The following is a 25,193-nucleotide window of genomic DNA, read 5'->3' on the forward strand; positions in this document are numbered from 1 at the left end:
ATAATACTCCTGGTTTATTATGAAATGAAATTCATTGAGTTGAAACAGAGATTGTAGTTAACGATGGTTAAGTCGTTAACGAAGGATGTACATCATAGCATATTAGTAATATGAACTAACCGAGTAGTACCTACCAGTTAAGATTCACACGTAATAGCTTAGTACGAAAAGATTTATTTTGATTTCAAAATTCATATATATTAAATACACATAAAAATTTTTCAGGGGAAATGAGTTAATACTTCATCGGTTATTATTGCTGGTATTTCTTGGTAACTACGGTGCGTATGACGTTGATGCTCGTGGAACAGATTGTGAAGTTGAGGTTTGCGATGCGGATGTTGTTGGTGGTGGTAATGGTACTGTTGGTGTTGTTGTCGGTGGTACTGTTGATGCCGGTGATGCTGCTGGTGCTTGTAACCTTTGCACCATATTCTCCAAAGCCACTACCCGAGCGCGAAGCTCGTTGACTTCTTCTACTACACCGGGATGATTGGCGGTTCGGACGAGCGGATGAATAAGATCCAGAATTTGAGATAGTATATGGTCATGATGAGATACTCTGGAAATGAGAGAGAAAATGGTGTCTCGAACAGGTTCACCGGTAAGTGCTTCAGGTTCTTCGCCAAGAGGGCAATGTGGTGGATGGAAGGGATCGCCTTCTTCTTGTCTCCAATAATTAAGTAAGCTACGAACCCATCCCCAATTCATCCAGAATAGATGATGGCTAATTGGTTGATCCATTCCAATTACACTTCTTCGGAATTCAGGTGAATATCCATATCGGAATATCTGTCAGAGTTTAAGAAATTTGAACTAGATACAGGATCCATCTTGTATAATTAGGGAGATGATTTTTGATATGAATTAGATTATAGAATTTAATTTGGTATTCTTCAATACATAATTTACATATGTATATATAATACCAAATTCCATAAATCACGGAGAAATTTTCGGAAGATATCAGGAAAAGTTTACAGTAACAGATACGCTAAGATATGAATTTTTGTCTATACACTATTTATGCAATAAATGCAGGAAAACGTGTCTAGACTTAAGAATGATAAGCATGTAATTTCCGACAATAAATGATAAGCAAAACTTTTAACATGCAGACACGGTCGAAGTCCAGACTTACTAATGCATCTTAACAACTATCAGTTAGACACATTCAGGCAATACCTGGTTCACTAGGACCAACGCTCTGATACCAACTGTGATGATCGCTCCAAATCCATATGGACGAACACGTCTGATGTAGCGTGGGGTACGAAAATACTATATATTTTTAGTACGAAAAGCGATACAAATTACACAAGTTTTAATTATTTATTTACAGATGAGATATACCTAAACCTTGCTACAACACTATAGGCAGTGTACCTAATCGTAGAGTAGTATAGTTTTTAGTAAGTCTGGTTCGTTCCACAGGGAGACGACTTATTTTACACTATATTTTTAAACAATTATATTTGTACAAAATATATTATACATAGTAATAATATATAAAAGGGGGTTTACCGTTTAATGACCGGTTTGTCGATTTTATATTTTAAGCTAAGCGTAAAGTAAATGACGATATTTAACCAACGATAAAATAAATAACAATAATCAAAATGACAAAATAAATAAAAGTACGAGGAAATATAAAATAAAATATATTATGCTTATTTAAACTTCCGTAATCATGATGTTTGACTTTTTGATTTAATTTATTACCCTAGGTTAATTGTCATTTGTCCTGATTATTCGATAAGTCCATCTGGTTTTGTCCATAATAGTCCATCGGTCATAATTATAAAGTGCGAGGGTCTTCGCCAAATTAACCTTATACCCGAAGTCAAATATTCCAACTAATTGGGAATTCGAACTGTAACAAGGTCTTAATACTTTGTTTAATGAATACACCAGGTTATCGACTGTGTGTAATCCAAGGTTTTAATACTTTGTTAACAATTACACCAATTATCCTTGAATGTAATCCACCCCTGTTTTAATGAGTCCAGTAACTATTAATCCATCCCCGTGTCCGGTCAAATGAACAATAATTCGTACTTATAAATATCCCGCCCATCGTGTCCGATTAAGCGTATGTGGTTATATATAGATACGTCAAATCATAACCTTTATATTAAATTAACGAGGTATCGTTAATTTAATATAAAGCCCATTAATAGGCCATAGTCTAATTTCCACAAGTGTCGATCTTTTGTCCAAACCCCAATTATGGTCCAAAACCCAATAACCCCATCTTTAATATTTAATCTAACATCACGATTACTTTGGTTTAAATAAGCATAATAATAACTTAGTTACGAGATATTAATTTTAAAAAGGAAAACATAACTTACATTGAGTATTTATCGCGTAGTGTTACACGGACAGAATTTCGACTTCAAAACCCGTAAAATAACCTTTACATAACCCAAACTAATCTAATATAAAACTAACCTATACTATATATTATATATATTATTATTACAGAGGGAGTATTATTATTATTTTTGGTGTGTTTTTACTCGATCAGAAGCCTGGTATTTATAGATGTGGCCTGAGATTTCACTCCATGCGATCGCATGGAAAAATAGCTTCTAGGCCATGCGATCGCATGGCCAGCTGGATCCAGCCACATTGCTTTGTTTTCTTCTTTGTCGATGTATTATTTAAATATATATAATATATAAATAATTTATATAATTATTTAAATATTATATTATATTCTTGTGCATAGTTGACTCATAATTTTCGGCCCGTTGCATCGCTCGTTGATAGTTGACTCTGGTCCCGGTTCCGGATTTTCGAACGTCCTTTCGTACTATTTAATATCTTTTACTTTGCGTTTTGCAATTTGTAATTTGCACAAAAAATTATTTTCCTTAACTCCCAAAATCTGCGCAAGTCTTTTAACTTAATTTTTGGGACGCTTTTGAGTGCACTATGGCTTTAAGGACCCTTTTCCAGTTTTAGGACGCTTTTTCTTCAATTCTTTAATCTTCGTGCTTCGTCTTCGCATTTATTTATTTAAACGATTACAACTTAAAAATAGAATAATTACAACTAAAAATTTTACATATTGGAAGGATATTGTGACTAAATATAAGATCATTTGGAGCACTATCAAATATCCCCACACTTAAGCGTTGCTTGTCCTCAAGCAATACAGAACTTGAAATTAAATTACACGAATCACTTCTTTATTCTTCACACTTTATACATCAGTGATTTTGATACGGCGGTATAAACAATGATAGTAACGATGTGGTTTACAGTCCCACATGACTATAAAAATTTAGATCCTTAAGGAAATTGGATCTTTATGAAAACATTTGATCTTTTGAAAATTCATTCTAGCTTTTACCCTAGATAAGTTTTCCGGAAAAACCCTTCACCGGTGTTTGCAAAATATTTTTGTGGGATTTGTGGGTTTCAGATTTTAAAATTTTAGCTTAAAACTTGCGGTTTTGTGTCACCCACTTGCTAACCTTGTATTAGGAAAGTAACACGTCCAGTATACTTGCTCCGTATATTACCTTTCGGTAAACTACCTTCCGGTTGTAAAGGAAAGCGTTGAACAAGCAACTGTTAAGGCAATGTCCCCTGACATGCTTTTATTCATGGTTTAAAAAAAACGTGTCGGATGCTATTACTATCCTTTGTAGGAGCAATAGTAAAGATCATCCTATGATTTTTTCGGTCTGGCACAAGGTCCTGTCTTCGACCATGCTATGCAACCACCGTTCTTACGGTTGACACCCGATTTGGTTCAGGTGACCTAATGAATTCTAGGTGAATTCCTAGGATTTTACGTTCAATGGTAATGAACGCATTGAAAATAGGTTTTCAGAAAACAAATCGGTTTTAATTTGATCAAAATATTTTCTCGTTCAAGCTCGAGTTTAGATTTCATCGAATTCCATGAGTTTGTAATTCTCATTCTTTAAAGTCAATCTCTAGGATTGAGTAATATCAGGCTTAAAAGCTGATTTTTGATCTTTAAGGAGATTATCCTTTCTGGGGGTCTGATTCATTAGTCTTATCAAGCTAATTTGCAAGGCGCCCTCCCCATTTTACAAGACAGATCCTCTCATGGTTAGGATAAGTCTGACCACTTGGCGACCCTGTTTGATGCTGAGGTCCGTGGATTTCCTGCTGATTTTAGGGATGACTTTTCTAGATTTTTGGTCAACCTACAGCTGGTCTGGACGATAACTTCTTGACCTAAATCAAGAAGCGCGTGTCTTTTTCGGAAGACTTTACTTCCTTTTAATGATGGAATTGATTCATCGTGCAGATCCATCTCTCTTATAAATATATTACAGTAATTCGGGTAAAACTGATTAAATTAGTCCAAAACAAAAGCACCTGCAATAACTTTACAGAAACATGTGATAGATAGTTTTTAATTGAATAACTTGGTACATTCTCCCCACACTTGGTTTTTTTTCATGCGTCTTTTTATATCTTAATAAATAAATTCAAGCGTTTTAGTTGTTTCTCAATTTATGTCCTTTCCGAGGTAACGATAATTTCGGTATTAACACCTAGTTTTCATCGTTCATAAATATGTATAAACATGATTTTGAATTCATTTATTTGAAATTTTTTAAAATTTTCACAAAATTTGGCAAATAAACCAAGTGCAAACCTGAGAAAATTTATAACCCTTCCCCACACTTGAGATCATGCAATGCCCTCATTTGCATGAAATCAGACTATAATTATAAATTCACGAGGGTGATAAGTGTAGAAAAAGTGATTAAAAATACCCAGTTTGTAATTACAAAGCTCGTCGAATGATAGATGGCGCGCCTCATCTTTCATTCCTTCTTGTTTTATCACACATGTTTTTCTTCAAAAACGGTTGCTTTTCTGAACTGTTTACTAATCTTTGAAAATGCGTCTTTTACTCTAACTTATTATGCATGTTAATTACCGAGTTATGCACTAACCCGAACTCCGAATTTAACGTTAAGTGGGGTTAGACTTTCCCATACTTAGCTGACGACATGTGAAGTCGGTAGAATAAGTTCCACGAATTAAAATAGTGAGCCAGTTATTTACATCTTGGGTGGTATAAAATATATCAATGGGTTTAAAGTTTAGACCCACCCGATCGTCACTACTTAATTCTTTTTTAAGTGTAGCTTTTAGTAAATGGATATGTCTCTTTTCTGGTTCTTGGTCAAATGAATCGATATACACCGACATACATATTTCTATAGGGTGAACAATTCCTAACATTTCCTTCTGTTTATTCTCGGGATCAAAGTTTTCACCTCTATTACCCAATTGGGTGAAATTCGAGGTGTCAATATCTATTACAGCTTGTCGTTCATCTTTGGTAGATGACTCGTCTATTGAGAATATTGGGTTGGAAGGTTGTGGAATGGTGAATTTCGGGATCGAAGCAATTTCTTCTTCATTAATGGTACTTATCGGTCCCACCATTTTGGTCTCGGGGGTAAAGTTTTCAACGTTATCATTTTCCCAAGAGTACCAATTTGTCACCCTTACTTCTTCTTCATCCACTGATGGATCGATGATTTCGTCGGTAGAGGCTAATGTGTCGATATGTTGTGAAATTGGTAAAGCTGAATAAAAAGTATCATCGGGATAATTGGTGATTTCGGAGCTCTCGAATTCATCAAAATTCGATGATATGAGATTTTCTTGCACAATACTCCTTAGATCAACAGGTCTGTAATCTGATAGAGTTTCAGCTTGCCGATTTACAAACTCTCTCATTTGTTAATTTTGAGCATCAATTTCTTCGAGTTTGATTTTCATATAATCTAAAGAATTTTCAGGCACATAATTTTCCTCGTCTTCTGGTTGTTGAGTTTGGATATATTCTTGAGAATAATCCCAATTAGAATTGTATTCCTCATAATCATTCCATTCAGGTTCCATGGGTGCATAATTTTCCATAGGAACGTAATAATAACATTCCCATGTTGAGTGATAATCTCCACAGATTTCACAACCAGTTATTGTTTCGTCATTCGTGATCCAAGATTGACCGAACGAATTGTCATCAACACCCGTTTGAGAGTATTGATTAAATTGATTTCGAATGTCATAAAGAGTTTCCAAAATATTCTCGAGATTTTCCATAATGCGCTTATTACCAAATTTTAGCTACAATGTGGTGCATTTACTTAATTATCCTATTAGTTATAAAAATAAAAATTATATAAGTTATCAAATTAATAGACTTTTCTGCTTTTGCCCACGTTTCAAATAGCTAATAGATGCAGCCAAAAGCCAGAACCCTTTAAATCGGAAGCTCACAACTCAGCCACTAACAAATCCAACTATTACTACGAAGCAGAAAATTTGGATGTCTATCAATTTAACCGCTTAAAATAATTTTTCGTTTGGAATTTTAAAGAAAATAAAAATCTATGTCCTAAAAACTAGTGTGTCGAGAAATAAGAAAGAAAAAGATTACGCGTCAAAAAATGTCGAAAAATAAAAATAAGAAAGTAGCGCGTCGTAACTTAAAAGGTACTAAAATTTATAAACAACGTCGCAAAATTCTAAAGCACCTAAATCTTAATCTAAAGAAAAGGCACTTAAGGGTTTTTACGGCAAAGCCTACAAATCTAGAAATATAAAATAAGCTACGGCAAAATACTAGTCTTAAAACTAATTGCGAACGAAAAATATACAAATGATTAAAATATACAAATTATAAAAAGAGACAAAAAATGATAAAATTACCTATTTTTATAAAAATATTATTTTTATATAATTATTTATAAAAGTATTAATTTTATATATTAATAAAACTAATTAAAACTTAATATTACTAATTTTAAATAAAACTAAAATAAACTAATTAATATATTATAACTAAACCCTAAATAATAATAATAAATATATTAAAACCCTACGCGAATTAAATGCACGAGTCAGACCTGTCAGGGTAGGCCATGTGATCGCATGGTGTTGAGACTTCTGGCTCATGCGATCGCATCGGCCTGTAAGTCCAGTTTTTTTTTATAACTTTATATTGTTTTCTAAAAATATATATAAATATATTTATACAAAAATAAATTAAAAATATTGCGTTTCGCTGACTCCCTGGCAGCGGCGCCAAAAACTTGATGATGTAGCGTGGGGGTATGAAAATACTATATATTTTTAGTACGAAAAGCGATACAAATTACACAAGTTTTAATTATTTATTTACAGATGGGATATACCTAAACCTTGCTACAACACTATAGGCAGTGTACCTAATCGTAGAGTAGTATAGTTTTTAGTAAGTCCGGTTCGTTCCACAGGGAGACGACTTATTTTACACTATATTTTTAAACAATTATATTTGTACAAAATATATTATACATAGTAATAATATATAAAAGGGGGTTTACCGTTTAATTACCGATTTGTCGATTTTATATTTTAAGCGAAGCGTAAAGTAAATGACGATATTTAACCAACGATAAAATAAATAACAATAATTAAAATGACAAAATAAATAAAAGTACGAGGAAATATAAAATAAAATATATTATGCTTATTTAAACTTCCGTAATCATGATGTTTGACTTTTTGATTTAATTTATTACCCTAGGTTAATTGTCCTTTGTCCTGGATTATTCGATAAGTCCATTTGGTTTTGTCCATAATAGTCCATCGGTCATAATTATAAAGTGCTAGGGTCTTCGCCAAATTAACCTTATACCCGAAGTCAAATATTCCAACTAATTGGGGATTCGAGCTGTAACAAGGTCTTAATACTTTGTTTAATGAATACACCAGGTTATCGACTGTGTGTAATCCAAGGTTTTAATACTTTGTTAACAATTACACCAATTATCCTTGAATGTAATCTACCCCTGTTTTAAAGAGTCCAATAACTATTAATCCATCCCCGTGTCCGGTCAAATGAACAATAATTCGTACTTATAAATATCCCGCCCATCGTGTCCGATTAAGCGTATGTAGTTATATATAGATACGTCAAATCATAACCTTTATATTAAATTAACGAGGTATCGTTAATTTAATATAAAGCCCATTAATAGCCCATAGTCTAATTTCCACAAGTGTCGATCTTTTGTCCAAACCCCAATTATGGTCCAAAATCTAATAACCCCATCTTTAATATTTTGTCTAACATCACAATTACTTTGGCTTAAATAAGCATAATAATAACTTAGTTACGAGACATTAATTTTAAAAAGGAAAACATAACTTACATTGAGTATTTATCGCGTAGTGTTACACGGACAGAATTTCGACTTCAAAACCCGTAAAATAACCTTTACATAACCCAAACTAATCTAATATAAAACTAACCTATACTATATATTATATATATTATTATTACAGAGGGAGTATTATTATTATTTTTGGTGTGTTTTTACTCGATCAGAAGCCTGGTATTTATAGATGTGGCCTGAGATTTCACTCCATGCGATCGCATGGAAAAATAGCTTCCAGGCCATGCGATCGCATGGCCAGCTGGATCCAGCCACATTGCTTTGTTTTCTTCTTTGTCGATGTATTATTTAAATATATATAATATATAAATAATTTATATAATTATTTAAATATTATATTATATTCTTGTGCATAGTTGACTCATAATTTTCGGCCCGTTGCGTCGCTCGTTGATAGTTGACTCTGGTCCCAGTTCCGGATTTTCGAACGTCCTTTCGTACTATTTAATATCTTGTACTTTGCGTTTTGCAATTTGTAATTTGCACAAAAAATTATTTTCCTTAACTCCCAAAATCTGCGCAAGTCTTTTAACTCAATTTTTGGGACGCTTTTGAGTGCACTATGGCTTTAAGGACCCTTTTCCAGTTTTAGGACGCTTTTTCTTCAATTCTTTAATCTTCATGCTTCGTCTTCGCATTTATTTATTTAAACGATTACAACTTAAAAATAGAATAATTACAACTAAAAACTTTACATATTGGAAGGATATTGTGACTAAATATATGATCATTTGGAGCACTATCAACGTCATTCATTGATTTCATTGCGAGGTATTTGACCTCTATATGATACGTTTTGTAAACATTGCATTCTTTTGAAAAGACACACCATAAATGAATATTTAAATCAAAGGTTTTTGACATCTGATGATTTCTATATATAGACAATCACCGTATATAATAGTTTACAATAGTACTTTCGTTGATAATGCAGTCAAAATAAGGTACATGATGATGAATTGGTGAATGCAACGTTTTCTTGAAAAATATGCCATATAAGACTCCATGCACATAGCTTGTCTATCATATAAGCAAACATCAGAAGACTTCTAGGGAACCTGAGAATAAACATGCTAACAAGTGTCAACACAAAGGTTGGTGAGTTCATAGTTTGTATGTTTTGCATAATCTGTATATAAAGATGGATCACAAGATTTCAGTTGTTTCATCCAGAAACGTTTATCAAAATATTCTACGAAATTGAGCACCCTGGTAACTAAACTTAACGTATATATATTTTATACCATTTGTATAATCATCTTAATAATACACGCAAACCAACGTGTACGCTTCTCAAATAGCATACGTCCGTTAAAAGGCTAGCGCTCTAGCTCGGACGGGGATATCTAGCCCTATGGATCCATATACTACTACTCGCGCCCACCAGTTCTTATAACTGGCAGTTACTAGTTACCAAAGCTAAGGGATTTTCGGTTCAAACTCAGTGTAGAATTAAGTATGTACTTGTATCCATTGCGAAAATAAATTGCATGTATTCTCAGCCCAAAATATTTAAAGCATTTAAAAAGGGATCTATAAAACTCACCTTAGCAGCACATAAAGTTGTTCATCGTAATGTGACCGAAACTCGGTATATCAAATAATCGTAGATCTCAACCTAGAGAACATATGTTGGTCAATAAATGTCTATCAAGCTAGGTCAGGTCATAGTGTATCACAATCCTAATGCTCGAAATTGACATACAAAAGTTATTCAAAGTTGTTTCAAAAAGTCAATTTTGACAATAGTTCAACAAACGAGACGTACCTTATATAAGGATTCATTTACTCGGTTGGTAATATTCAAAAATCCATTTTATCAATCTCGTAAACAAGTTGTTTAAGTATTAATTGCAGATTCAAAAAGCAATTCCAATTAATGTCAATTATAATTCAGTTGACCATATCTTTTGATTCGCTCCTCGAAACTATTCGATATCTAAATGAAAAGTTATTGATTTTTCGCCAGCTTTCCGAAAACATGTATATCATATACCTTTTACCCGTAATATATGTATTTAATTCGTTATTTATTATAAACTGTTTAATGACAAAATTTAGCATACAAGCATGTATAAATATATACACTCGAGCACTAGTATGTATACACTATTAATTTATAAAATATAAAATATAAATGCTTATGTATTAATATTGAGATTCAATATTGTAGAAAAGTACGTAGACATAACGGAGATGATAAACACTAAGTTTGATTCACAATTATACCCCCGAACATTACCCATAACCTCCTTGGCAATAACCCATAATTTTCTTAGCTTTAATTCACTCGAAAATCATTTTTGAAATTGTTTGAACATGACCACGTCGTAGTATTTTATGTATAATACTAATAAAAATAATATTAATACTACTGATAATAATAAGATTAATATTAATATTAATCTTTAATAATAATAATTATAATAATTATAATTATAATAATAATATTAATAATAATAATAATAATAATAATAATAATAATAATAATAATAATAATAATAATAATAATATAAATAATATAAATATTACGGAGTATATATCTATATCTGTGTAAGTGTGTGTGATGTTCGAGCAAAACAATTGAATTTATAGTACCTTTTCTGAAAAAGCACCCCATGCGATCGCATGGGATTTGTGCTTCAAGGCCATGCGATCGCATGGCCCTCTGATCCAGCTCACAAACTTTTAATTTTTTGTTTGTCGACATAATTTTATATAATATATATAATATATTTAATATATATAATTAATTATATATGATATTAAATTCACATGCATAGTTGACTTGTAATTTTTGTTCCGATACGTCGTACGTCATCACTCGACTTATGTCCCAGTTCCGGTTTTTCAAATGTCCTTTTGTACGCTGAGAAAACTTGTATTTTACATTTCGTGTCACGTACCTTTGTCAAAATATAGCCTTAAATTATCCCTAAACTATACCACTCAAAGTATATCTTAAACTTTCGAGTATTTTGATCATTTACTTCTATAAATCATCGTCTCGCTATTTGTTAATATATATATAATAACAATTCGTTTTTATGACCAAGTTAATATTATATTTTATCGTATTGTTAAATATATATTTTCGATATTAATAAACACGTTTTAAAATACATATCGCAAGTTATTCATATATCTAATTCCAACAGTTGATATTCCTTATTATTGTATGTGTCCAAATTACGTTATTTAAACAAACACTTTACCATTTATTCCGAATACCGTTAAGAATGAATGATTTCCCAAATCAACGTGGACCTTACAACAGAGACCCGTAATAATATCATAATCCTTAAGGGACTCAATAATTATCTTTTAATTCAATCGTTTGGCATAATCTTTTAACTCTGTATCTAAATATATCAATCAGATAATCAAACCAATAAGTTTAATGCACAGTATCATATACTCAACACTTTGTTACGTTTTTAAGTTATGGTATATATATGTATCTATTTACCTATAATTGTTCGCGAATCGTTGAGAACAATCGAAAGGTAATTGAATAGTTTAAAAATTTTGAGATTCAACTTTACAGACTTTGCTTATCATGTCGGAAACGTTAAAGATTAAGTTTAAATTTGGTCAAAAATTTCCGGGTCATCACAATTATTTAGCAAGAAAACAAAATTAGGAATCTTTTCTTTCTTTATAAACTAAATTCGTTTTTATGAATGCACACCATTTCTTCATTCCATTTTCTCATACTTACACTCCCATTTCTCTCTTAAAAGACTCCTAACTTCATACTTGATCATCTCCAATATTTTCCCCATCATCTAGCCTCAAAAACAAGCTTTAATCATCATAAGAAAGTTTGATCAAGAACATATCAAGATAACCTTCCAAGTGTACAAGTTTACTTCCAACCTTTCAATCCAACTTCACCACTCTTTAGGATCAAGATTATTTCTTATCTTTTCAGTAGCTTTATCCAAGTAACTTGAGGTAGTAACCTTGTTCATAATCTTATTCAATTTATATTCATATAGCTATCTTATTTTGGGTTATAAATTATAACAACAAGAACATAGTTTGAATGATTTCAAACTTGTTCGCAAACTAAATAGATCCTTCTAACTTGACTTTTAAAACACTTCAAGACATGTAATATATCATAATGATATGCTAACTTAATAAGATACAACTTGTTTTTACAAAGAACACCTTAAAACTGAATCTACGTCGTCAGAGTGCAACCGGGGGCTGTTTTGGATTGGATAATTAAAAACCATCTTAAACTATGAATTGGAAGTTTATATTCTGGGAAAAATGATATTTCTTATGAATAAGTTAATATATAAAAATCTCATGGTATAACTCAAAGTGTAAGTATTTTTATAAAAATGATCATCTAGATGTTGTTTTTACAACGGAAATGATCACTTTCATAAGATTCACCAAAGTTTGACCTATAACCTGTGATTTTGAATGAAAACTAAGGTATTTACAGTTCATATTCATAAATAATGACTCGATCCAAGGAAGTGGCAAGTTGAACCAACAAAAACGGAGTTATATTGAAGAAACTATGGCTAAAACAAAATTGGGTATCCGAAGCTAGTTTAGCTACGAAATTAATTGGAGTAAAACTAAACTAATCATATCTTTGCTAATTAATATGATATTTTATATATATTTACTTATGATTTGATTTTACATATTTCAGGACCACCCGTAAATAATAAGAGAAGATTAATTATAAGACCTCATGATTGTACGCAACGCGTCATTTGACAACACGGTACTTTATGTACGCAACACGTCATTTGACAACATGGTACCATGGGTCGAGATTAATTCTGATCAATACGAATACGATGGGGTCTTTATTTATTTTATTGAGCAACTAATTGTGGACCACTAACATTGGACTGCTAACTACGGACTAATAGATATTAAAAGTATTATAAGTATATATATAACGATTATTTGAAAATAAAATATGTTGATATATTATATATATGGTTAGGTTCGTGATATCTATCGGAGACCAAGTGGTGTTAAATATCTTCAAGGCAAAAGTGAGTATATAGTCCCACTTTTAAACTCTAAATATTTCGGGATGATAATACATGCATTTTATGATTTACGTTATGGACATAAGTGATTAAAAATATATATTCTACGTTGATTTGTACCACTGGCATACTTCCCTGTAACTTGGTAACTACTATTTACATTCAGTATTGTAAACGCGAATCCTGTTGATAGATCTATCGGGCCTGACAACCCCAACTGGACTGGACGACCAGTATTCAACGGTTGCACAGTACTTCGTTTCGGTGACTACACTTGGTACAGTGTAGTGAGATTTCATAATAAAGGGAATATGTGACATTGATTAAATGTTAAGTATGGTTATCAAGTGCTCAACCACTTAGAATATTTTTATTAAAACGTTTATGTATATTAAATCTTGTGGTCTATATTTATAACGCTGCTAGCATTAAACCTATATCTCACCAACTTTATGTTGACGTTTTAAGCATGTTTATTCTCAGGTGATAATTAAAAGCTTCCGCTGCATTATGCCGAATTTAAGCAGGATTTGGAGTATGCATATTTGTGTCAAAAATAAAACTGCATATCGGAAGATTTGTAATGTGAAATATGTTGGAAATCGTATTGTTATTATCAAATGTAAAGTTTGTAAAACTAAGATTATCGCTAAACGGTAATCATTATTATGCTGTTTGAACCTTTGATTATAATAAAGGTTATGGTTTGTATTATAAAAATGTATGCAGATTTTAAAAAATGTCACATATAGAGGTCAACACCTCGCAATGACACTAATGAGTACGTGACGTTTATATTCGATATGAACGGGATGCTTCATCTACTAACATCTGGAGAAGATGGATCAACACTTACCTTCGAATTGCTTTGCGCATCACCGGACTAATGGAAGAGTAACTTGACATTTTTTTCCATTGATATATAAAATAATGTGTAATTAATATTTATGTATAGATAAAAATTAGCATAAGTTTCTGATAATTAAGAATGAATTAATTAATTTTTGTTATAATTCGGTAGGCTTATAACTACCTTTAGTGGTTTGATTCGTGTTATAATTCAGTAGGCTTGTAACTACCTTTAGTGGTTTGATAACGTGTTATAATTCAGTAGGCTTATAACTACCTTTAGTGGTTTGATTCTTGATTAAGAATACAAATAATGAAGTGTAAGGACAAAGATGATAATGGAGAGAAAGAAAGAAATACTTTGTAAGTGTGAGAAATGGTGCAAGTTTAATGCTTGCATTCATGAGTATTTATAGCCTAAAATCTCAATATAAAAATACATACTTTATGTACCAAAATTGACTATATGTATACACTAAAATTGACTATCCATATCTATATTATTATTATTATTATTATTATTATAACACTCCCCATTGGATAGCAATTTTGTTTTGTTGAAGATCAACTATAAATTACTGCCTCGTTAAAAACCTTGCTAAAGAAAACCCAGTGCGAAAAAACTTTAGCTAAGGGAAAAAGAGTGCAGCATGGAGTTGACTCCCCCTCAAGTAGACATCGCTTCAGCTGTTACATCTTTTGAACATGTCTCATGCCAATGTTATGAACGTGTGTTCTGAAAATAGCAGTTGGAAGTGCTTTCGTGAAAAGATCAGCAGAGTTTTTACTGGATTGCACATATCTCATTTCAATCTGGTTGTCCTTAATGAGATTTTAAGTGTATGAGAAGAATCTAGGAGGTATGTGTTTTGTTCGGTCACTTTTGATGTACCCTTCTTTTATCTGTGCGATACAAGCTGCATTATCTTCATATATAGTTGTTGAATTTTTATCGCGTTCTAGTCCACAAGAATCAGTAATGACTTGTGTCATTGATCTCAACCAAAATAGTTGTTGGATTTTTATCGCGTTCTAGTCCACAAGAATCAGTAATGACTTGTGTCATTGATCTCAACCAAAAACATTCCCGAGTAGCTTCATGTAATGCAATCACTTCAGCATGATTTGATGATGTAGCAACAACTGTTTGTTTTTGAGAACGCCATGATATTGCAGTATCTCCATTTAGGAATACATATCCAGTTTGCGATTTAGCTTTATGTGGATCAGATAAATAACCTGCATCTGCATAACCAACCAAATCTTGTTTTGATTCGTTAGAATAAAATAATCCTAAATCAGTAGTTCTTCGAAGGTATCGAAATATGTGTTTGGTCTCATTCCAGTGTCTTTTGGTAGGAGCAGAACTGAACCTTGCCAACAAATTTACTGCAAAAGAAATGTCAGGTCTTGTACAATTTGTAAGATACATAAGAGCTCCAATTGCACTAAGATATGGTACTTGTGGTCCAAGAATATCTTCATGATTTTCACATAGACGAAATGGATCAGCTTCAACATTGAGTGATCTAACAACCATAGGAGTACTTAATGGTTTTGCCTTGTCCATATTGAAACGTTTCAAAATCTTTTCAGTATATGTTGTTTGATGTACAAGTAAACCATTAGGCATATGCTCAATTTGCAATCCAAGTCAATACTGATCTCTTTATTTGTTCATATGATGTAGTGATCATTAACATAAACAACTATGATCACATATCCGGATGTTGTTTTCTTAATGAATACACATGGGCAAATAAAATTATTTGTATACCCTTTGCTTATCCAGTAATCACTTAATCGTTTATACCACATGCGACCCGATTGGATTTTGCATTGAATGCTTTTGATACCTTAAATCCTTCAGGTATCTTCATATATATATCACTATCAAGTGATCCATATAGATAAGGAGTAACAACATCCATTAGATGTATTTCTAAATTTTTAGAAACTAAGTAATTGCATCCATAATAGGAGAATAAGTTTTCTCATAATCAATTCTTGGTCTTTGAGAGAAATCTTGAGTTACAAGTCTGACTTTACCTTGTAAGTTCATTTTTCTTATTTCCTTTTCGAATTAAAATTCATTCGTATCTCATACGTTTCACATCTTTAAAAGTGATAACAATTGATCCGAAAACTTTTCTTTTATTGAGCGATTCTAATTCAGCTCGTATTGCTCCTTTCAATTGAGCTCAGTCATGTATATTTTGACACTCAATGACAAATTTTGGTTCTAGATCATCATTTTTATTCATGATGTCATTATATGAAAAATTCTCATCAATATTTGTCATTCCGTTTTGGTTCCATAATATTGCATAATTTATTGCAATTTCTATATTTATTATCAATATCCTCTGCAGAAGGAGTATTGATATTTGGTTCTTCTTGAACACTTTATTTTACCTCATTATCAGCTGATTTTATTTTCGAGGATTTTTATCTTTGGAACCAATTGATCTTCCACGTTTCATGCGTGGCAAAGACTCAAGAGTGACATTATTGCCAACTTTTGGAATTTCAATTCGAACTGGAGCATTTACTGCTATTATATATGATTTAGTCACTCTTTTTGTATCTTTAAATGCATCACGTAATCGATTTGCAAGTTCTTGCATATGCATTATTTTTGAACTTTCGTTTCACATTCTTTTATACGAGGATCAAGATACCTTAATTGATGTTCACACCATGAAACATCATTTTATTTATTTTTCATTTCTCCCCCTAATCTAGGGAACAATTTTCATTAAAATGACAATCAACAAAACGTGCTGTAAAAACATCACCCGTCATGGGTTCAATATATCTTATAATTGAAGATATTTCATATCCAATATATATATCCCCATCCTCCTTTATGGGCTCATTTAGTGCATTTTAGTGGTGCAACTAGAGCATACACTGCACAACCAAATGTTCTAATGGTGAAATAAATTTGGCTCTCGGCCAAAATCAAGTTGTCGAGGAGAATATGTATGACTTGCACTTCGTCTAATATGAATTAATGTCGTAGCATGTAATTTTACATGTCCCCATATAAATATTGAGAGTTTTGTACTCATTACCAATTGTCTAGTTATTAGCTGCAAGCGTTTATCTATTGATTCAGCTAAAATAATTTTGTGTATGCACATGAGCAACTGGATGTTCAACAACAATCCCTGTAGACATATAATAATCATTAAATGCTTGAGATGTTAACTCACTAGCATTATCAAGTCTCATCCTTTTAATGGTGTAATCAGAATAATGTGTTCTTAATTTGATAATTTGTGCAAGAAACTTTGCAAATGACATATTATGGCTTGATAACACACAAACATGAGACCATCCGCTAGATGCGTCTATTAGAACCATGAAATATCAAAATGGTCCAAATGATGGATGAATTGGTCCATATATATAATCTTGAATTCTTTCAAGAAACATTGGTAATTCTTTCTCAATATTCTTTTCATTAATTACCATATGTGCTTTTCATTAATCACCATATGTGCTTTTTCATTAATCACCATATGTGCTTTTCATCATATATCCTTTTTACCATATGCGCTTTTAATCATATGCGCTGTGCTTTTCATCATATGCACCTTTCATCATATGCGCTGCGCTTTTCATCATATGTGCTTTTCATCATATGCACTTTTTATCATATGCGCTTTTAATCATATATCCTTTTCACCATATGCGCTTTTAATCATATGCGCTGTGCTTTTCATCATATGCACTTTTCATCATATGCGCTTTTCGGTGCTACATAGATATTTCTCATTATCTGTTATCATTTACTGATAATCATATCCATTATGATATATATATATATATATATATATATATATATATATATATATATATATATATATATATATATATATATATATATATATATATATATATATATATAATGGTCTAAAATCATTTACTTAGGAGTGATACATAACAAGCTAGACATCTTAGAAAATTCAGGTCATTTAAGTCTGAAGGTAGCTCAGGGTTTACTTAATTAAGATTTTTCAACAGATTCACTCTCGTTTTCTTTTCTTTTGGGACTTATTTGTAGAGCTAAACAAGATGTTCATGTATTCAAGAAATACTAGACTGATGATCCATGTTACCAGATCATTAATAAGAATCTATGGGATTCTTATATGAGCGTCTACTAACATTTTCAATTTTATTTGTTCATAGATCACGATTGTTTCTAAATAATTAATATCATATCTATCTTTGAGTGCTTTCCATAATACACTTGGATCTTCGATCATACAATATGTAGATTCTAAGTACTCGTCAATATATTTGTTAAGAAAATTACTTGTTATTGCTTTATCTAGTTCAGAGCAATTGTTATTTTCATTCAGGGGTTTTAAAATACCGATTGATTCGAGATGTTTTTCTACATTCATAACCCATGTTAAGTAGTTGTTCCCACTTCATTCTAAAGGAGCAAATTTAAGCTTTTTCAAATTCGACATTTTCTATTATCAAAAAGATGAACAACATAAATCATAATCATAATCAACTTCTATTCATAGACAAATAATAAAATAAAATTAGAATCATTTTAAATTCATAAGTAGCAAACAACAGAATAATAACATGATTACAAATGATAAAATCACAAGAGCATGATAGAATATAGGTTCACCCGGTGGTATATTAGCAACAATGATGATAGTTAGTATGACCAATACAATAGGAAAAATCATCCTTGTGTGAATCATCTTTACAAAAAACATTTTAAGAGTGATAATCTGAGAAAATGAAGATTGATTTGTGAAAATATGAAAACGGAGATGTTTATTTTATATTTAAAAAATATAGTCGTTGTAACGTCGCCAGTTAACGTTAACAACCGTTACGTATATATGACCGTTGTAACGTCGTTAGTTGACGTTAACGACTGTTATGTACTCGTTGTATTAATAATAATTTTAATAAAAGAATTTTATTAGTACAAATACGATTACTATAAATACATTTAGTATAAATACGTTTGAAGATTAAGAGAATAAACATATTATGCATAAATAATAAATTTTAAGAATAAACATTAGTATGCATGAAATAAATAATGATTAATTGCATAAGTAATCATAAACGTTAGATAACATAAATATAAATGTTAGTGACGTTAATAAGAGTTAGATTACAGAAATATAATTCAGGCGGTATAACCGACTATATATAACTTAAATAACATAAATATAAATGTTAGTGAAGTTAAAAAAAGTTAGATTACATTAATATAATTTATGCGGTATAACCGACCATATATAACTTAAATAACATAAATATAAATGTTAGTGAAGTTAAAAAAAGTTAGATTACATTAATATAATTCAGACGGTATAACCGACCATATATAACTTAAATAACATAAATATAAATGTTAGTGAATATAATAAAAGTTAGATTACAGAAATATAATTCAGGCGGTATAACCGACCATATATAACTTAAATAACATAAATATAAATGTTAGTGAAGTTAATAAAAGTTAGATTACAGAAATATAATTTTACTTATGATGATAATAATATTTACCTTACTAATAAATAATAGAAGATATCATTAAAGAATTTTTTACCGTGATTAGTGACTTGTGCTTGCTTAGATAAACCTTGATTATATGGAGCACTTCGTGCTGATAACGTGTTATAATTCAGTAGGCTTATAACTACCTTTAGTGGTTTGATTCGTGTTATAATTCAGTAGGCTTATAACTACCTTTAGTGGTATGATAAAGTGTTATAATTCAGTAGGCTTATAACTACCTTTATTGGTTTGATTCTTGATTAAAAATACAAATAATGAAGTGTAAGAACAAAGATGATAATGGAGAGAAAGAAAGAAACACTTTGTAAGTGTGAGAAATGGTTCAAGTTTAATGCTTGCATTCATGAGTATTTATAGCCTAAAATCTCAATATAAAAATACATACTTTATGTACCAAAATTGACTATATGTATACACCAAAATTGACTATCCATATCTATATTATTATTATTATTATTATTATTATTATTATTATTATTATTATTATTGTTATTGTTATTATTATTATTATAACAGTTTTATTATTTAAACACATATGACATATTTCACGTACAAACCATGCACCAATGCTCTATTGAAGCCAACAAGCAATTGAGAAGTGAAAAATTAATACTCCAAACTTAATAAACCATTTCAACATTATCAATCATTATTACTACTATAGGCTAGTATCCTTCTTCATTATACTAAAAACTTATTATGAGAATCAATGGAACAAAAATATATAGTGATCAATATATCTATCCATTTTACAAATCTATAAAAATAAAAATAACAATTAACTAATTAAGAAAGAAGCCATGCAATCATAGCATCTTGTTTCTCAACATCCACAACCTCAGCTACTTGCTCATGACTTTCACATTCCCATTCCCATGGCCATGACATCACACCTTCTTCACTCATTAAACCTAACCCTAACATACCATTCCCGGCTTCGAAATCCCATTCTCGTTCCCATTCCCATTTCCATTCCGATTCTCGATCACCCTGCTCCATTCCTTGATTATCATTACTATCACTAGTCAAAGAACTTAATGAACCACTTTCTACTAAAGAACCACTTTCAACTATTTGTCCATTATCATTCACATTATTAATACTATCAATCACCTCTTGTTGCTCACTTAAACTCAATACCTCCATTACCTGGCCTTCATTACCACTAGTTGGATTCATGTTACTTTCTTTATCATTCGATATCGTGGACGACAGAGACAATACTTTTTTACGTGGTTTTTTGCTCTTCATGGCTGAATTTCGACGTTTGGTTCGAATTGTTGCAGATGGTGGGGCGACTTTACGGCTTAAATGTGAATTCCAATAATTTTTAATTTCGTTGTCTGTTCGTCCAGCCAAATGGCCAGCTATCAATGACCACCTGCAAAAAGTTAAATGCAATTACTTCTCAGTGTCTTCTTTTCCTTTATTTTACCCTACCTAGCTTTGTTACGTAGTATTATTGTGCTATTCCTTTTCTTTTATGTGGTTCCTATAAATTATTAAATTATAATCATATTATAAAACATTTTGACAAGGTCAATGACACATAGTTCATAATGAGCGGGGCCAGCTTGTCACCAAATTGGGTTCATGTTCTTAACACTCTATAGTTACCATTATCGATCGAGTGAGTTATGTATCTTAAGTTCTAAATTATGGAAGAAAAAAAAAAGTAGGTTTTTTTTTTATGTTCGGACTATTCGGGAGGGCAAGTAATCCGACACCATATTCTGATTTGCCAGTTATGAACCTTTTTTTGAAAAACCATTATGACAACATGAATGACACGTAGTTCAATTGGTAATGAGTGGGGGTTAACTTGTCACCAATTGGTAATGAGTGGGGGTTAACTTGTCACCAAAAAGTAGATCAAATGGGTTCATGTCCTTAACACCCTATAACTACAACCGATGAGTGGGTCAGGTTCTACATTATGGAATTGACAGCTGATTGGGCTAGTCTAGTTCGCCAGTTACGAACCTTTTATCAAAAAAAAAAAAAAAAAAAAAACATTGTGACAACTCGATCTACCTGTTGCCGAGCGAGGCATGCAGCTTAATAATCATATCTTCTTCTTCACTAGATATATTTCCTCTCTTTACACCAGATTTTAAGTAGTTAATCCATCTTAACCTGCAACTTTTTCCACATCTTAACAACCCTGTATATATATAAGATATCAATATTAACTAATTAATTAAAGTATATATGATATATCAATATCATCAATTAATGTACACTCAACATTTTATTAAACTAGTTAAATGCAACTTTGATTAAGCTTATTTCACGGTGTGTGGTCTTATTGAAATTTCAGTTGTGATATTAAAATTTGAGTTAATTTCTATACAGTTATCTGTTGGTCGACTTAATATTTAAGTCGTCAAACTAATAAGCTGCTAAAAATGAACTTATAATTAAGTTTATTATTATTAATCGAAATACAAGAATTACCTGCATTTTTTGGCAATGATCTCCAAGAACCTTCACCGTGTTTTTCGATATAATCCAACAATATTCGATCTTCTTCGGCGGTCCATCTTCCTCGTTTCAACCCAATTTTTTCACAACATGGAGCTCTTCCCATTTTCTACAACAAAACCTTAACTCAAAATGTTTTATAAATTTGTATATTTGCATGCATAAATATGAACGTACTAGCTAGAATTAACTAAAAATAGAAAGTGAGTGTGAGAGTATGCAGTGAAGTGTTGTTGTAATGTTCCACTTAAAAAGGAGGTAAAAATGGTGGGGCTAAAAGTCATATATGGTTTGATGTTTTGCCACGTGTACACTACACATAAATATGTTTAAATTCTTGTCGTGGCTTCACCTCCGTCGTCTGCTCCTCACGGCGTCTACATTTTCCACGTTCATCTTATACTAAATGAGGATTAATTAGAAATTAATTACTCGTAGAAAACATGTAATTTGATTGTGGTTATGCTATTTTACTAATAATTCAGTTAAGTTTACTATCAGCATTTGAAAACGATTTAGAGAATGAGTCAAAAACAGTTAACCGAGTTACGAAACATATATACATATTTGAATAAAAATGCATGTTCCAGATAGTTTGAACATAAAAACTTTATCAGATTTATCTAATTAACGTATAATAATCTTACAACTCTACAATTGTTGATTTCAAATGTTTTAGTCAATGTAATTACTAAACCTATATTTAATTATACAACTACTAGAAATATCCATCTCTCTCTTGCTTTGATTTGTAACATTGAATGTTAGTTGGTATTTAATACTAATGTGTATGTTGGGTACATGCTGAAAAAGAACTTCTAGATCAATTCATGTGATCATATTTAATTTCATCTTTTCTTATAAGAAATTAAGGTGTATGAGTATCTATAAAGTATGGTTATATGATATACAGACAAAATTACGCCTTTTGGTTCCTAAAATTTGCAAAAGATCGCACGGATGAACTTTTTTCAATTTTTAACCCGGATGACTTTAAAATTTTCGATCATTTCAATTTTCATCTTTTTGTGAAAATATAAATATATAGCTAGATAGATCAAATGACTAAGCTGGTTACACATTATGCAGATTTGAATTATCTATTGTACATTAATCTACGTTCTAACATAACGTTAAACATTAACACATCATAACACATGAATCACACATTAAAAATATAAATAACCAATAAGAGCTGCAACCCCACCAAACACTAAACCTAAAAATACATACACACCCCGAGAACGAACAAAACTCCGCAGAGAGCCTCTAAATCCACCGTTCCATCTCATCACTATCACCAAAGTCAAATATTAGTCAACCAACAAGAAACGTCTACTGGAAAGCTCAAAAACACCCACCTCGAGACCAGCTAACCAATGTAATCTCTTGGAACCAATAAAGCTCGGAGGAACCCACAACACCCAGGAGCCACCGAGACCATCGATCCGGCAAAAACCACGGTTCGGGCAGCCGAAATTCCTCTGAGAGACGAACCCCGAAAAACCTCGGTTTTTCGAAACCGAACAGAGTCAGTAACGCAGGAAACAACGTCAAATCCACCCGAAGAATTAGATGCTGAAGAAGGTGAAAGTTCTAGTGAACGAGTTCCATGGTCTTGAAATTACATATAGAATCGTGAAGATGCAGCCGAACGATACAAAAGGACTACTTTGGGCATTACCCAAGGTATCCTGCAAAAAAATTTAAAAGACATTTTAGAATGATTTGTGAACTATTTTTGTGTATCTTCAATGATTTAAAAAATTACTCTATAAAACATTTACCTAAGCATTTTGAATTTTCTAAACAAAAATTAGATGCCCTTGGTCGGCAAGGTTTCAATCCGATACAAAAATGTACATTCACGCTGCGTCAATTGACTTATGGTACAACAACGAATATGTTTAACGAGTACTTACAAATGAGTGAGAGTACGTCAAACATTTGTCTTAATAGGTTTTGTAAATGTATTTTTGAACTGTATGTTGGTGAATACTTGAGGCAATCAATGGGAAGCGATATAGCTCGTTTGTATGGCGTTCATGAAGAAAGCATGTTTTACGGGTATGCTCAGAAGCATCGACAGCAGGAAATGGAAAAATTATCCGGTTGCGTGGAAAGAGCAATATACTAGGGGTCAAAAAGGTCACCCGACCATAATTCTTAAAGTCGTAGCTTCGTATGGAACTGCGCCATTAGCACCATTTATTGTAAACGGTAATAATTACAAAAATGATTATTATTTAGCATACGGTATTTACCCAGATTGGGCAACGTTAATCAAGACATATTCGACACCAACAGAAGAGAAACATGCAAAATTTAAAAGATATCAAGAAAGGGCACGTAAGGATGTTGAGAACAAGATGAGACGGATATTGTATTATTGTGTGCTCTTGCACAACGTGATAGTCAAGGATAATGGACACGCAATTGCATGGCTCGAGGATGAATTACTTACCACTGATGAAACGGAACTATGTAAGGAATCGATCTAGAGATCTTGCCACAAGAGATAGAGAAATACGAGATAGGGACGTGTATAACCAACTTCGACAAGATCTCACTCAATACATTTGGGGCCTTCCACCCAACTTTCGAAGTTTTAATGGTTAATTGTAACGTATGTTTCAATTATTGTAATTTTTTTTAGCACTTATTGTATTTTTTTAAGACTTTTAAATTATTGTAATTTTTAATTATTAGGACTTTGAAATTATTGTCTTTCTAATTCTTATGACTTTTAATTATTAATTGTCTTTATTTTTATAAAAGATGAGTTATTAATTAATTATATAATTATATAAAACTAATAATAGAATTATTAAAAGAAAATAAAAATAAAAAGCATGGGACATATTCTTTATCACACAACCATTACCTCATATCATTATAAATTTCATCAAACCATGAGTTTGTACTATGATTTTTTTTTTTTTTTTTTTTATTTTGCACTTTTTGATAACTAGACATTGTGAGTTTTGGGGGAGTTTTTGGTATAAAGTAATGGTGGTGTGCG

The 25,193-nt window shown here is 31.5% G+C and overlaps 2 protein-coding genes across 2 annotated transcripts; one reads left to right on the plus strand and one right to left on the minus strand.

Annotated features, from left to right (window-relative positions):
- Positions 1 to 20,435: 20,435 nt before the first annotated feature.
- Positions 20,436 to 22,357, minus strand: LOC139877723 (uncharacterized). Its single transcript, XM_071865148.1, has 3 exons — positions 22,145 to 22,357; positions 21,722 to 21,851; positions 20,436 to 21,068 (listed from the first exon to the last, which is right to left on the minus strand). The coding sequence occupies exons 1-3, from the start codon at positions 22,275 to 22,277 to the stop codon at positions 20,474 to 20,476; spliced, it is 858 nt and encodes a 285-aa protein (XP_071721249.1). The 5' UTR covers positions 22,278 to 22,357; the 3' UTR covers positions 20,436 to 20,473.
- Positions 22,358 to 24,207: 1,850 nt separating this feature from the next.
- On the plus strand, positions 24,208 to 24,672 carry LOC139874729 (uncharacterized). Its single transcript, XM_071862135.1, has one exon. It carries the CDS (start codon positions 24,208 to 24,210, stop codon positions 24,670 to 24,672), a length of 465 nt encoding a protein of 154 aa, XP_071718236.1.
- The last annotated feature ends 521 nt before the right edge of the window (positions 24,673 to 25,193 follow it).

This window comes from Rutidosis leptorrhynchoides, chromosome 11 (genome assembly GCF_046630445.1).
Source record: "Rutidosis leptorrhynchoides isolate AG116_Rl617_1_P2 chromosome 11, CSIRO_AGI_Rlap_v1, whole genome shotgun sequence".
NCBI lineage: Eukaryota > Viridiplantae > Streptophyta > Magnoliopsida > Asterales > Asteraceae > Rutidosis > Rutidosis leptorrhynchoides.

Bases quoted from the DNA above. Each gene is read 5' to 3' on its own strand.
- LOC139874729 (XM_071862135.1), top strand. From the start codon at position 24,208: ATGGCGTTCATGAAGAAAGCATGTTTTACGGGTATGCTCAGAAGCATC.
- LOC139877723 (XM_071865148.1), bottom strand. From the start codon at position 22,277: ATGGGAAGAGCTCCATGTTGTGAAAAAATTGGGTTGAAACGAGGAAGA. The intron at 21,852-22,144 runs GTAATTCTTGTA...ATATATATACAG, and splicing joins ATCATTGCCAAAAAATGCAG to GGTTGTTAAGATGTGGAAAA. The intron at 21,069-21,721 runs GTAGATCGAGTT...AACTTTTTGCAG, and splicing joins CATGCCTCGCTCGGCAACAG to GTGGTCATTGATAGCTGGCC.